The sequence below is a fragment of the Pygocentrus nattereri genome, chromosome 15, assembly GCF_015220715.1.
Source record: "Pygocentrus nattereri isolate fPygNat1 chromosome 15, fPygNat1.pri, whole genome shotgun sequence".
NCBI lineage: Eukaryota > Metazoa > Chordata > Actinopteri > Characiformes > Serrasalmidae > Pygocentrus > Pygocentrus nattereri.
Genome location: NC_051225.1, coordinates 32,129,060 through 32,142,391, shown reverse-complemented (window position 1 = coordinate 32,142,391; position 13,332 = coordinate 32,129,060). Strand labels below are relative to the sequence as shown.

Sequence of the window (13,332 nt, the reverse complement as noted above, 5' to 3'; positions counted from 1 at the left end):
CTGCTAACTCACTCACCATAGGCGCTGTTGCTAGCTTCAATGGCAACAAAAGGTTTGGTTTAACATTTCTAATTTTGGAAATGCTATTTTCTAGTTTGGCAATTTGCTCATATGCTACAGAATATTTTTCCAGAGGTATCCTGGGCATAGAAGGAATCATTCATTCAAACTTTTTATTTAGGTTGATTAAAATGAGTTAATTGTTACCACATGAGGAAATATTTTTAAGTAGATCTGATGAGACACTTTTTACAGTGTGAATAGGGATGTACAGCATGAGAAAAGGGATGTTTTTGAATCATTAACGCATGTAAATCTATTCTAGTAGATCCCAACAATAAAATTATGAACACTGAAAAAGGCATAATAGGTCTTTTTAAGAATACCAAAGGCAGACGCTTGCTGATTATGGGTGAAGTAGGCTAAATAATAGCATAGCATTATCATAATTTATTTGCAGGAACCAGGGACCCCAGCATTTTGAGACATTCAGGAGGTCTGAGAAGTTAATTAGGGGTCCCTGATCTTTATGCACTCCTTCTGGATTATCTTTATGTAAATGAGATGAGTGATGTCCAATCAAATTGTTGATGTGTGCGTTACCAATTGTGTCACATCTATAGACACATACTGGTATGCACTCCTAGCAGGAAATAAAAAGTTGCTACAAAGAATGTATTCAACGCACAGGGCATCAGTTTCTGAATGGTGTCTTGCATGTCCCAAGCCACTTTTTTCTAACTGGTGGGGAAAAAACTCCCAGTTTATTTGAAACTGAAGTAATAAACTTTTGATCTGAAGCCCACTGAAAAAAGATTCCTCAAAATGAAAGCTCTGTAATTCACAGAGGGAATTTTTTGAGAGTATATCTTGGACCAAATAATTGCTAACTAAATAAATAAGCACACAAAAGAGAGAGTTTTTTAGGTCCTCTTCATTTTGTTTATTATTGATTTACTTATTTATGATCAAATGAAACAACTTTAGGCCTGAATGCCATTCAGCCATTTCTCAATAATGACACGAATATCTGAATTGTGTGAATATGTCCTTTCAGGAGATAATCATTCTGATAATTTTTGCACTCTGTCCATGGCCTCGCCAATGCCCACATTCTTAACAACAGCATGGATGTCCAGATTCTCAATTTTGCCACAAGTGTTCAGTTTCTGAATGTGATAATTATTTCATGAACACAGAAAAAGCAGCAGAATGGGAAATTATTATTAATTAGATTTATAATTTAAAATCCTTTTGGAACATTAGTAACTCTTTTCTCAGATGGCTGAACCTACCCTTTCAGAACACTTTTTGAGACTCCATGTTCTGTTGTTGATTTAGGCACACTCTTAGGTTTCAAATAATGTTAGACATCCTAAACATGTGCTGTATGCATTATTTTATGTCCTGTCTCATATTTCCTTGGCTATAGGTTGTGTAACGTTGGGGAGCGATAAGGCAGACGCACGTGCTGAGAAAAGCAAGATTTATTCGGGGCAAATCCAGGGTCATAGTCCAAGCAGTGCAGGGTCATTGAGCCAACACGGATTGATCGACAGGCAGACATGATAAACAAGAATCAGACAACCCGAGAATACCTACAGCCATCAAGCAAACATCAAACAAAGACCAACAAAATAGAGGGCAAAGCACAGGGCTTAAATACAACACAGGGATGACGAGGGACAGGTGAAAACAATCAGGGGCGGAGTCACTAAACAAGGGGGCTGGACTAAAAAAACAAAACAAAGAAACCAAAACACAACACAAACACATGGACAGGACTGGGAGGGGCCAATCGTGACAGGTTGATTTGAAGTAAAAAAATGTTCATCTTGCCCTGCTCTCCCCTATTAGCTGATACCTAATGAGATACAATACTTTTACTTTAGAAGGCAGTGCACCTGGACAGTGCACAGTTTAAATACATTTGAGTTATTAAACCTAACATAGTTTGGGCAGGCCATTCTTTTAGATGTTATTTATTAAACAAAAACTAGTCTAAAAAAATTTCTGGGTGGTGTTTCCATAGAAAGCTGGATATCCTCCTGATGAGTGTAAGGTTGTGGTGAATGCTTGATATACACTATCCTTCTGGAATTAGCGAGTGAGAAAGCAGCCGCTCGTGTACAACCACCTGAAACAAGTGCACTATGCAACCCAAGCTTGAATTCCAAATGTTAATTTTAACTTAATGCTCAACCTCAAACTCCACCTACAAGCATAGACTTTGAAACATGAGCTGCTGAATGCTGCCATTTTGTTGGCACCCTACTGAAACATCTACATGAATGAGGGGCATGCTTCACATTAATGATGAGTAAATTTGTTACTGGTAGGTTGATGTCATGCACTGATGTTAATAACGTGTCCTCAAATCTCCATGCTTTTCACATCATACAAAAGTTTCATGATCCATGTGCAGAAAAGTTTGTATGTAAAGGTGGTCCAGAGTACCCAGCTTTGATGCATAATTTGAATTTGAAGCATTATTTGTATTTGCCACATTTTTTTGGACATTTTGACACCTTTTTCTGATGGATTTTATAATTGTTAGAAACTTTTTAAAAATTAACTCCATGTGTAGATGTTGTAATGGCATAATTTTACCCAGATGTATCTGTCAGTGCGCTTCACAATTCATTACTCATTTATTATTCAGAAATAAGAAGAATCTTATCGCATTGTTGGACTTTCTAATGGTGGGCACAAGCTGAAGATGATGAGTAACAAATAAAAATCAAATGACTGGCAAAATCAGCAAGCAAGTAAGCAAAGTTTATTTATATAGTGCTTTTTACAACAGGTGCTATCACAAAGCAGCTTTATAGAACAGTCAGTATTACAAAAGAAAAGAAAAGAAAAGAAAAAAAATCTGTGTCCGAGCCCCCATGAGCAAGCCAGTGCCAACAGTGGCACGGAAAAACTCCCTAGAAGAGGAAGAAACCTTAAGCGGAACCAAGACTCAGAAGGGGAACCCATCCTCCTCTGGTTGACACCAGATAGCAAACATTGTTACTATGAAGCATTATAGAACAAAGTCGGGGAAAAGAAAGCAGTGGTTAGTTTGAGTAGTTTATGATTATGCAGCACCAGCAACAGCGGTGGTCAAGCCAATGGCTGGTGAGCAGTGGCACCCAATCAGGGCAGAAGGGCCAACAGCATCAGAGGCACAGGGTGGGCAGCTGTTCAACTCGGCAAAGAAAGGAAGAAAACACAGAGTCAGTTCTGTAAAGAGTAGCTGACCACAGATTAGACCTGACCAAAGTCTCTACAGAGCAGTAGAGACTCCAGCAGGTCTAGATCTGACAGGGAAGACTAATCACCAAAGGCTTGACTATACAAGTAAGTTTTTAGCCTAGACTTAAAAACTGAGGCTGTGTCTGAGTCCTCAACATTAACAGGAAGATTATTCCAAAGCTGGGGGGCTTTGTATGAGAAAGCTCTCCCCCTGATGTAACTTTATTAATTCTAGGTACCAGTAGTAAGCCAGCACCTTGTGATCTAAGTAGGCGTGATGGTTCATTGTAGGAGAGAAGTTCACGCAGGTCCATTTAGAGCTTTATAAGTCAATAATAGAATTTTATAATCAATACCAAATTTAACTGGTAACCAGTGTAGGGTTGATAAAACTGGGCTAATATGGTCAGATTTTCTGGTTCTTGTGAGGACTCTGGCTGCAGTGTTCTGAACTAGCTGAAGCTTGTTGAGGCAGGGCATTACAGTAATCTAGCCTTGAAGTAATAAAATCATAGACTAGTTTTTCTGCATCCTGTAGAGATAATGCATTTCTTAATTTAGCAATATTGCGGAGATGCTTGAAGGTTGGTCTAGTGATATTAGTTATATGTGCGTTGAAGGACAGATCAGGGTCTATCATGACACCAAGATTTTTAACAGAGGAGCTTGATGAAACTGAGAAATTTTAACAAAAGAAGAAAAAGTTTAAGAAAAAGTTTAACAAGAGGAAGTAAGAGAAGGTTACTCAACATCCAGTCTTTTATGTCTTTTACACAGTCCTCAATCTTGCCAAGTTTGATTTTGTCATCCGGTTCACTTGATATGTATAACTGAGTGTCATCGGCATAGCAGTGGAAATTTATGCTGTGTTTACTGATAACGGTGCCCAATGGCAACATATATATTGTGAATAATATAGGTCCTAAAACAGAGCCTTGTGGAATACCATACTGTACTTTTGCAAGGACAGATTATTCACCCTTTACATTAATGAACGGATAGCGATCAGTGAGTAGGGACCTGAACCAGGAAAGAGCAATTCCTCTTATCCCTGCAAGGTTTTCCAGTCTGTCTAGTAAGATAGCATGGTCTATTGTGTCAAATGCTACACTAAGATCAAGAAGAACTAGCAGAGACACATTTCCTTTGTCAGAGAATAATTTATTTTTATTGAAGACAAAATGAAGACTATGCTGCACTCATCAAACGCTACAATAAATACACAAAATTCTGTTTTTGAATGCTTGTAATTTATTTATTAATTTCACTTATTTATTTGCAATTATTTGTTCCAGTTCTGGGCCTTGAAATCATTCAGCCATTTTTCAACAATGGAATGAATTTCAAATTGATTCCGCAGATTCTCATATTCATTCAGCACTTCCTTCAAAGCATTCACTGCTCTCTCCACGGCAGCGTCAGAGTTGAAGTCCTGAAAAGCAGCACGAATGTCCAGATTTGCGATTCTGTCCAGTTTCTGAATGGTGTCTTGCATGTCCCAATTCTGAAGAGCTGGAATGCTTCCGTCTTTCTCAACAGGCAGGGTAAAAGGAAGAGGCATAGCCATCTTTGCAGCGGTCATCTAGTTGTAAGAGAAAACAATATTAAAACAAATTTTGGTTAAAAAGAAAAAACAATATTATAATTAGAAAATATTAAAAGTTGTTACTTAAATATGTAAAAGTATTACATTATATAAAGTTTCAAGAAAAAACTATTCTTCACCCTTGGAGCTTTGACAATGACGTCCGCGGACCTCTTAGTTGGTAGAGCTATAATTATGCCAATACTGTTTGCTTTATTTTCAGCTCTGTTGACAGCAATTCCAGCCAGATGAGCTGCTGTTTGCGTTGGGAGGTATTCACAAATCCTGTTGGTAGAAATACATATAAGGACTTATAAGAAACTTCACGTATAATTTAGCCTGACATGATATTTATGGTTTTGAACTTTCTGAAAGTACCTTATAGCATTCATTGCTGCAAGGGTTACAAGTCTTGGAGCTTTGTCCCAGTCCAGTTCAAAACGAACAGCAGGGTTTGATTCATGCAGACCAGTCTCAGCCTTGATAGTTGCAGAAGAGTCTTGGCACTCTGAACCCCAACCAACCCTAGCCTAATAGGAGAGTCAGTGCTTAGTGCATACTATACTAAGTTTGAATACTGAGAAAGTACCTGGTCTTAGAAAGCTGCAGTAGAAGGCCAGACTTACGCTGGCTTTATGCCTGCTTGGCAGGACACCATCAGCACACAGATTCCATTTCTCATCATTTGCAGTGGAGGAAAGCACAAACTGTGCTCTCGAATTGGGCTTATCCAAGTATGCTGCCAACTGGTATCCCTGTTTGCGATCACCTCTGACAGCACGAGCAATGATGGCAAAAGCAGGTGCAATAGAATCTCCAAGGAGCTTAGCCTGAAAATGAGAAACACTTGATCCTTATTATGGAGTATCCCATTTCTTATATGCTGCTGGTGGATGGTAGACATTCCTTCTTGCTGTCCATTTTTAAAAACACAACAGCGGATTTGATTTTACCTGTCTCTGAAGGGCCTCAATGCTAGATGCACTGCTGGCCGATGTTCCTTGTGAGGCCAAGTACTGCAACAAAAAAGAAACCTTGATATTTAATGTAGTATGAAAACATCTAAACAACAAAAAATTCAATTAAAATATACTGCAATCATCTTATATTTTATGCAAATAAAAGAAGCCAGCAATATGTATACAATCACAATAAGAAGTAAACTGAGGGGATTTTTGAGGAGTTACCTGATCCATGTGAAATTTCCTGAAGGGGCCAGATGCTAGAAGAGTCTAAGGAGAAGCATGACATGAGTCATGAGATCATTGGTTGGTAAGACCAAAATTATATTATTATTATTTATTATAATAAATAAAATAAAGCTATAACTGATTAATGTCTATTGCTGCGTAATGATATAAAATATAACATCCTAGTTTAATGGCGTTTAGAGATCACTGCATATACTCATCTGAAAGATTATTTTCATCTCTATACTGTGTTTGATGGGTGATATGTTGCTGAAGCTTTCTTCAGATCTTAAGTACACTCCTGAAAAAAGTCTGAAATTTTTATTTTTTTGAATGTGCTTGATAGGAGGGGGTTGGGTTAGATTGTTTGATATGTAAATTTTTTTGTTTGTTTGAACTGATTTTTCAACCAAAATAAGATAAAATAAACTATTCAAAAAAAAAAATTTAATTATTGTAAAAATCTAAATACATTTTTTCCATTCAGAACTATTAAAATCCGTGATCCTTCCCAAGTTCTTTGCTGGTATGAGTAAACAGAAGAAGGTAAACTCAAACAAACTGTAACACTTCTCTCAGGTAATATAGTAGTATGCTCATATGCTCATAAGACTTACCTGAGATGAGCGAGTGCTGGAGGAGCTTTGAGAGCTGCTGGCACTCATGCTGCTGCTGGCACTGGAGTTTGAGGACCTACTTGAGCTGCTTGCACTGGAGTTCGAGTTCTTTAGCCCAGCCTCCAAGTATTTCCTCAGTTTTAGTAGAATGATGCTTTCTTCTTGAGTTCCAGTTTCAGCACTGTTGATTTGTTTAACAAGTTTCTGAGCCGCCTGAGGACCAATATGAGCTTCAATCTCCAGTCTTTCAAACGCAGCAGTATCACCTAAAGCACAAGTTGGAGAATATTTCTTCAATGTCTTCTTATTACATCCCTTACTTATTGCATCCTAGCTGGTGCTAAACCAGAACTTACCTCTTCCCACTGAAATACGAGCTGAGTGCTGTCCAACAATGTAGTAAAGAGGATTGTATCCTTTAAAACCGGCATTGCGTGAGGAGACATCGATGCATCCCTTGATGTGAAAGTAAGGGTCAGCACCACACAGGGACTTCTGAATTGAGGCAGGTATCCAGGTCTGAGCATCAGAGGGTGCTGCAGGTGCCAGAGATGCTACTCTCTCAGCAGGTTGGTCCTCAATATTTCTGGCCACAGCGACAGTCTCAAAGCTGTGACAGGAAGTGGTGAGAGGTCAGAGAACTTGCTGAAGATACACCTCTTGTTTTGTTTACTGTGATCACTGTTCTCAAAAGGCTTTTTGCTTCACTAGAAATTAATTTAATGCAGGGATAGTTTGTCACCCTTCTTTCCATTACCTGGCAGCAGCAACATGATCAGGATTTGCAGCTGGCAAGATTTCCACCTTGAAGCTGCGCCTTGCAAAGTCAGCTCTTGCAGCCACTTTTACTGGTGCAACAGCATGGAACTTTCCTCTGGCCATAACAGCAGCCTGAATCAAGGCAGTGTTCACTCCAATCACAGCAAAGTTCTGCATGGTGACACTGAAAGCAAAAGGGATATGTTATGAAATTTCCCCAGCTTACATGCTCATATAGTCATTTCAAGTCTCTGAAGTAGTACCTTGTTCTGGCCTCAGCTTGCACCTGGAAATCAGTCTTCCTCAGCTGATCAAGAATGGAAGTCTCTGGGTTCTCAGGGAAAGGGGGTGTAATGGCAGCCTTAGCTAAAAGGATGAATGAATTCATGTATTCAATATATGTCAATGATTAGCATATTTAATGCTAGTATGTTATACTGAATTTCCTACCATTTACAGCTGCAGCAGCAACAGCAGCAGAGTAAACACCAAGCTCAATTGGCACACCAACAGTAGTGGGAAGGATGCGACGCACCTCGGCTACCAGCACAGGCTTAGCATACTGGAAGGCAATGCCGGTCTGCAACGCCTTAACAGCCTCCTTCAACAGTTCACGTGCACGTGGTTTAGCAGCCTTTAGAGTGAGCATAATATGTTTAGGTTATATTATATATTTTTGTAATATAATATGTTAATATATATTATTATATTTTTCAAGCAAATATTAAAACAAATCCAGGTTTCTTCTACTGAACATCAATGAAATACCTGCGTTGCCTGCTCAATGGCATTGTCAATGTAGGTTTTGTCAATGTTGGCAAAAGCAATTTCCTGTCCGAAGGCTTTGATATAGACAGAACCCAGTGGCTCACTGGCTGGTATAGCCTTCCAGTTCATCAGCTTGGAAGAAAGAAACAGAAGAAATGTAAATGTGTTAAAATTGATATAGATTAAACTGTACTCTACTAAAATATAATTGATGCAGTATTAAACAGCTTACTGCCTTCAGGGTGTGCTTTATCTTGGCAAAGCGATCAGCATTCTCATCTGCAGCTGGAGTTCCCCGTAGAGCTTCCTGGAGTCCTTCAGTCCTCACACCAATCTGATTGAGATGAAGTAATAAATAGTGATTTCAGTGCAGAAATACAGTCATATGACATATATCAACAGCCTCAAATATATACCTCAACAACATCAGCAGCAGCTCCAGCCAGGTAAGCACGAGCTTTTGCCACAACTGCTCTGGGCACAATGGTGGCCGCATCGTTGATGATGAAAGCAGTACCAGCAGCTCCGGTCATGATAGGTGCTTTGGGGGGGTGGGGGTATATTATTTTTTCAGAATTTTATATGCAGTGTTTTTTTTTTTACTATTGAAATGTATTTGTTTAAATCCAATCTTGTTGAAACTTACAAACATAAAGGTCCAAGTGGTAAGCAGTGCTGGAAAAGTAGCTCTGTCTGTCCAGTCTGGGGCTCAAGATTCTGACAGCAACATTAGCTGCAGCAGCTCTGTAACCAACAACATGGTTACATTTATTACATTATATTATGGTTATATTATACTACATTAATATAGAATAGTTTTCTTACACATTCATTAAATCAGGGGCCGTGCTTCTGGTCAGAGACTTGATGTAAGAGTAAGCAAAACTGGCCACTTCCTTACTGGGCTCTTTCTCTATTGCACCAGCAATGGTGGACATAAGAGCCGCTGAGGGTTTGGTCTCAAATAATACAATGCAGGCAACCATACGTGCTTCTGGGTGAAGATTCTTATCCATGAAAAGCTGCAGTGCCACTGGCTGGACCTAAAGCAATAACATGTTTTAGCTTCTGAAACAAAATGACCCAAAACAGATATTTCACAGATCATCTCATACTTACCAACTTTGGCTCCTTCTTGGCAATGTTCCTGAGGGCCAAGATGGCATCAACATGGACTCTCGTGGGCATGGCTGCAGCAGCAGATCCAAATCCAGGCAGAAGCTTCATGATGGGTTTAAGGCTAGCAGGGTGGCCAGCATTGCCCAGAACCTTCAGAGCCAGGCTGATTTCAGAAATTTCACCCTTTGCAATGGCCTCTGCAGCATTGTCATGGACAGGCTGATGACCGATGGTGAAATGTAAAATTAGTGGAGGATTGATTTTCCTTTGACTGTCATTATTTGTGCAGTCATTCATATTTAAATATGTTGGTCACAGTAAATATGAAAAGAGTTCTCTTATATTTGAAGTTATATCCATTTTTTAAAAAATACAGATAATAATAAATTCCCCTTTATTTATTACCTGTAGATCAGAGCATTAACACGTCTATGAATAGAAATGTTACCTTCAAGTGATCAGCAGAACAGGTAGGAACTTCAGCACAGTATTTGGCAACCATGGAACCATAGCCAAGCATCATCACCTCACGCAACGCTGGCATGGCCCTGGTTTTGGGACTGAACGCCAAACTCTGTTCAACAGAGTAAAAAATTGAGATATTTACAAAGATTTTAAAAACGCATTTATGCTACAATGATCAAAATAGTCAAATTATAAACTCACAGCAGCCTGTTGAATAGCTTCTGGATCAGCGGTGGCCAAGTGCAAACCAAGCAGAAGGGCCCGAGTGAATTCAGAGGTACTGAACTCATCAGCTTGGAACTTTTCCTTGATGAACCTCAAAGCTGCTGGTGTACCCACAAGAGGGGCTGCATCCAGAATCCATCGTCTGCCAGAATAAAGATTTTAGAAAAGTACAAACATCTTTTATTTTAATTTCATGAAAATATTCAAGGGAATTTTACCTGTGAAGAGGTTTGGTCTTGTGCTGATTCCAAATGGCCTCAATATTCTCAAAAGTAGCAGCACGCAGGAGCTGGACTAGCTGAAGATACTTCAGTGGAGCATCCTCATGGACCATGTCCACATTGTTTGCAGCCAGATGCTGCAAGACCTCTGCAGTCTGAAATAGAGCATGGGTAATGCTTCAGTTCAAATCTGAAGATCATGACATCTCAAACAATTTAAGATGTTTTCACAAATGAATATTTAACCATATTAAATATTGAACCACATTAAATTATTATATTATTGTGCTTCAGCTCAACTCTTGCTAATGAAAACAATGGCCTGTTTAACAGGTGAAAGTATTCCCAAATTAATACAGTAAGGGCCAAGCGACCAAAGAAACCCACAAAAATATTTTCTCTGTTAAAATTTATGATAATCATTGTATTGTCTTAGTTCAATGTCGTTTCAATGTATACTGATATATTTCTTCATAACAAGCACAAAAAAACTCTAATAGTATACTGATGTCTCGGTAGCTAGCAAAATCTCCCATTCCACCTTAAATAGTCCAGCAGTAGTGGCACCTGAAATGCCAGAATGTAATTACTGCACCATTTAAGGTGGAACATGAAAACTGGAACAAGCAGCTGGCGAATACTTCACTTCAGCTTCATATCACTGAATAATAAGCGGTGGGCAATAATAAATAATTGCTGCACCCCCTCCCCTTTTTTTGTAAAGGATATAATCCTTTAAATGTAACATAAGACCTGCAGCGAGGTTGCTGAACTTTACCGCCCCTCCACATTCACTGTTTCAGTTGTTATTGTGGAAATACCTGAAATCATATAGGACGCAATGATTGGTTGGACTCTGCAAAATCCGCCTGGCAACCACAAATGCATTTTAGAGAGCACTGCTAGTAGCCTGTTAATGAAGTAATGTTCTTTTTATTGGAGGCTTGCCCCATTTCATAGACGATGATTTTAACCACTACCCATTGTTACACTACCTACTTGTTCAAAGGGGCAATTTGACAGTTGAAAACAATGGGTAGGGTTAAAAATAAGAGATGGGTTATGTTGAAGGAGCTTAACAACAATACCTGAGCCTGTGCATTGGTGATCTTCAGAAGCTGAATGGGGGTTTGGAGAGTCTCAGCGCCAAACTCATACTTGAGGGATCCACGAGCTGCATAGTCACCGCTGGCAGGGGCAATGGGCGTACCCTGCACCTCCACTAGGGTCAAAGTTTGACTGAAATGAGACATATTTTATTACATTTATTTCTGTTGTTATTTGATTTTGTTACAGGATTGAAAACATTAGACCATATATCATACTTGGCTCTCATCTGGGCTGCTCCAGTCATTGTATTGAACAGTGAGAACTGATGGAGCTCTTCAGCTGTAGCCTCTGAGACCTGAGCACCAGCATCACCTGGCTTTAGGCGGTAGCTGTAGGTTGCAGTTCCAGTCAGACTCTGAAGCCTCTGTGGTAAGGAAAAAGCAGTAAGAGAAGGTTTGCTTCTTTCATTTACTTAAAAGCCAGCTCCTCAACCTGTTGATGATTTGATTGTACCTGCTGGCATTCTGCACACTTCTCAGCGTAAGCCAAACCGACATCCTTGACGACCCTTTTGTAGCAGTTGGTCAAGTCTTTGGACTTTGTCACAGCAATCTGACGGGTTTTTGCATCCTCGCTTATGATGTAGTGAGTCTTGCAGACCCCATGAGCTCCAGTCTAAAGGGACAAAATAATTTTAGCTCAGGTGAAAGAGCAAAATATGATTTAAATAATAACAGATATGAAATTATTCTGTCTATTTACTTACTTCTTGCATCTCATAGACATTCTGGGTGTTCTTGAGGTTGAGCTGAAGGATGTTGAGGATGCCTCTGTGCAGGTTCAGGACAGTTGCAGACACTCTGGCAGGGGCGAATACTTTACCAACTGCACCATTAGCATACTCAAATCTGATGGGAGTTGCAAGCTGAGCGTTCAGTGCTGCGGTGAGCTTAGAAGCAGGAGTGAATTGATCTTTGGGACAGATTCCAGCATACTCATAGATCTTAGGATCTGCAAGCTAAGAGCAAAAATCATCACACATTTACTACCTTTAGGTAAAACCACATATTACCTATGTATCAGTTTACTTTTCACAGAAAGACTTTTTGGCATCTTCGATCCAACTGCTTTACCTTCAGGAGATAGGTATTCTGCGCCTCAGCCCTGATGAGAGCCTTGCAGCTGACCTTTATGCCAGCCATGCCCAGACCTTCCTGAGGCAGACCGCCCAAGATCCGTCCTTCATACTTGTAGACATAGGTCTTACCAGCAGCAAACTCTGGAACTGATATGATGTTTCACAGTAAGTTTTCCTAAAAACATATCTGAATGATATCAGTCTATTCTGAGGAATTCTTAAATATTCCAAGGTTACTTACCAAGGTTAATCTGTTGACTTGCTAAAAGAAAAAAGGGGAAATATACAGATCACACTATCAATATTCCTTTCCCAAAATTGGTTTACGTTATTAGAACAATTGGTATTAAAACTTCTAATCATGTTTTTCAGATCATGACTTACCCGCAAGGGCCACAGTCAGAGCAAACACAAGAACTCTCATGGCTGGTGTTCTGTGATGGATCAACTGGGAGTCTGCCTTTTTATTAAAGTATTTTTGCTGACTCAATAGCCTCTTCAGTATGAATTATTAACTATTTTGATGTACGTGTGATGAAGTCTGACTGGCCAACCGAATGGACAACTAACTGACAAGCCAATTTTAGGTCAGGTTAACCTGGCCTCCTATCATGTTAAGACAAAGCCACATGATCCACACAATGTCCACAAAATCTATTGTTTTTTCTTATTAAATGCCTTATTTTATTTTGTTAGAAAAGTTTATTTGATCTTAATTAACTAAATTAACTAAATTAAATAAACATTCATAAATGTTATTATGAATTTACAAATGTCAAATGTACAAATTTCTTTGGATGCTGTTATGAAGTAATTTGGACATAATTCTATGCTATATGAGTGTATCAATGACAATACAATTCATGTGCACCCCATCTTCAGCATTTGTTATACATTCCAGTAGAATTGTCCTCTTCTCAACAGCATCTGAAATTAATCTAATACTATATTTAAA

General features: G+C 39.1%; 1 protein-coding gene across 1 annotated transcript; it reads right to left on the bottom strand.

The window, feature by feature from the left end:
* Positions 1–761: 761 nt before the first annotated feature.
* Positions 762–12,810, bottom strand: LOC108430068 (vitellogenin-like). Its single transcript, XM_037545409.1, has 28 exons — positions 12,762–12,810; positions 12,619–12,639; positions 12,373–12,524; positions 12,006–12,257; positions 11,753–11,914; positions 11,515–11,663; positions 11,278–11,428; positions 10,187–10,344; positions 9,945–10,110; positions 9,727–9,852; positions 9,279–9,497; positions 8,985–9,202; positions 8,806–8,903; positions 8,576–8,700; positions 8,392–8,493; positions 8,169–8,291; positions 7,842–8,025; positions 7,655–7,757; positions 7,390–7,575; positions 6,989–7,242; positions 6,633–6,898; positions 6,013–6,057; positions 5,779–5,841; positions 5,452–5,655; positions 5,204–5,355; positions 4,966–5,110; positions 4,745–4,822; positions 762–1,037 (listed from the first exon to the last, which is right to left on the bottom strand). Exons 1-28 carry the CDS (start codon positions 12,799–12,801, stop codon positions 984–986), a joined length of 3,996 nt encoding a protein of 1,331 aa, XP_037401306.1. The 5' UTR covers positions 12,802–12,810; the 3' UTR covers positions 762–983.
* Positions 12,811–13,332: the final 522 nt, after the last annotated feature.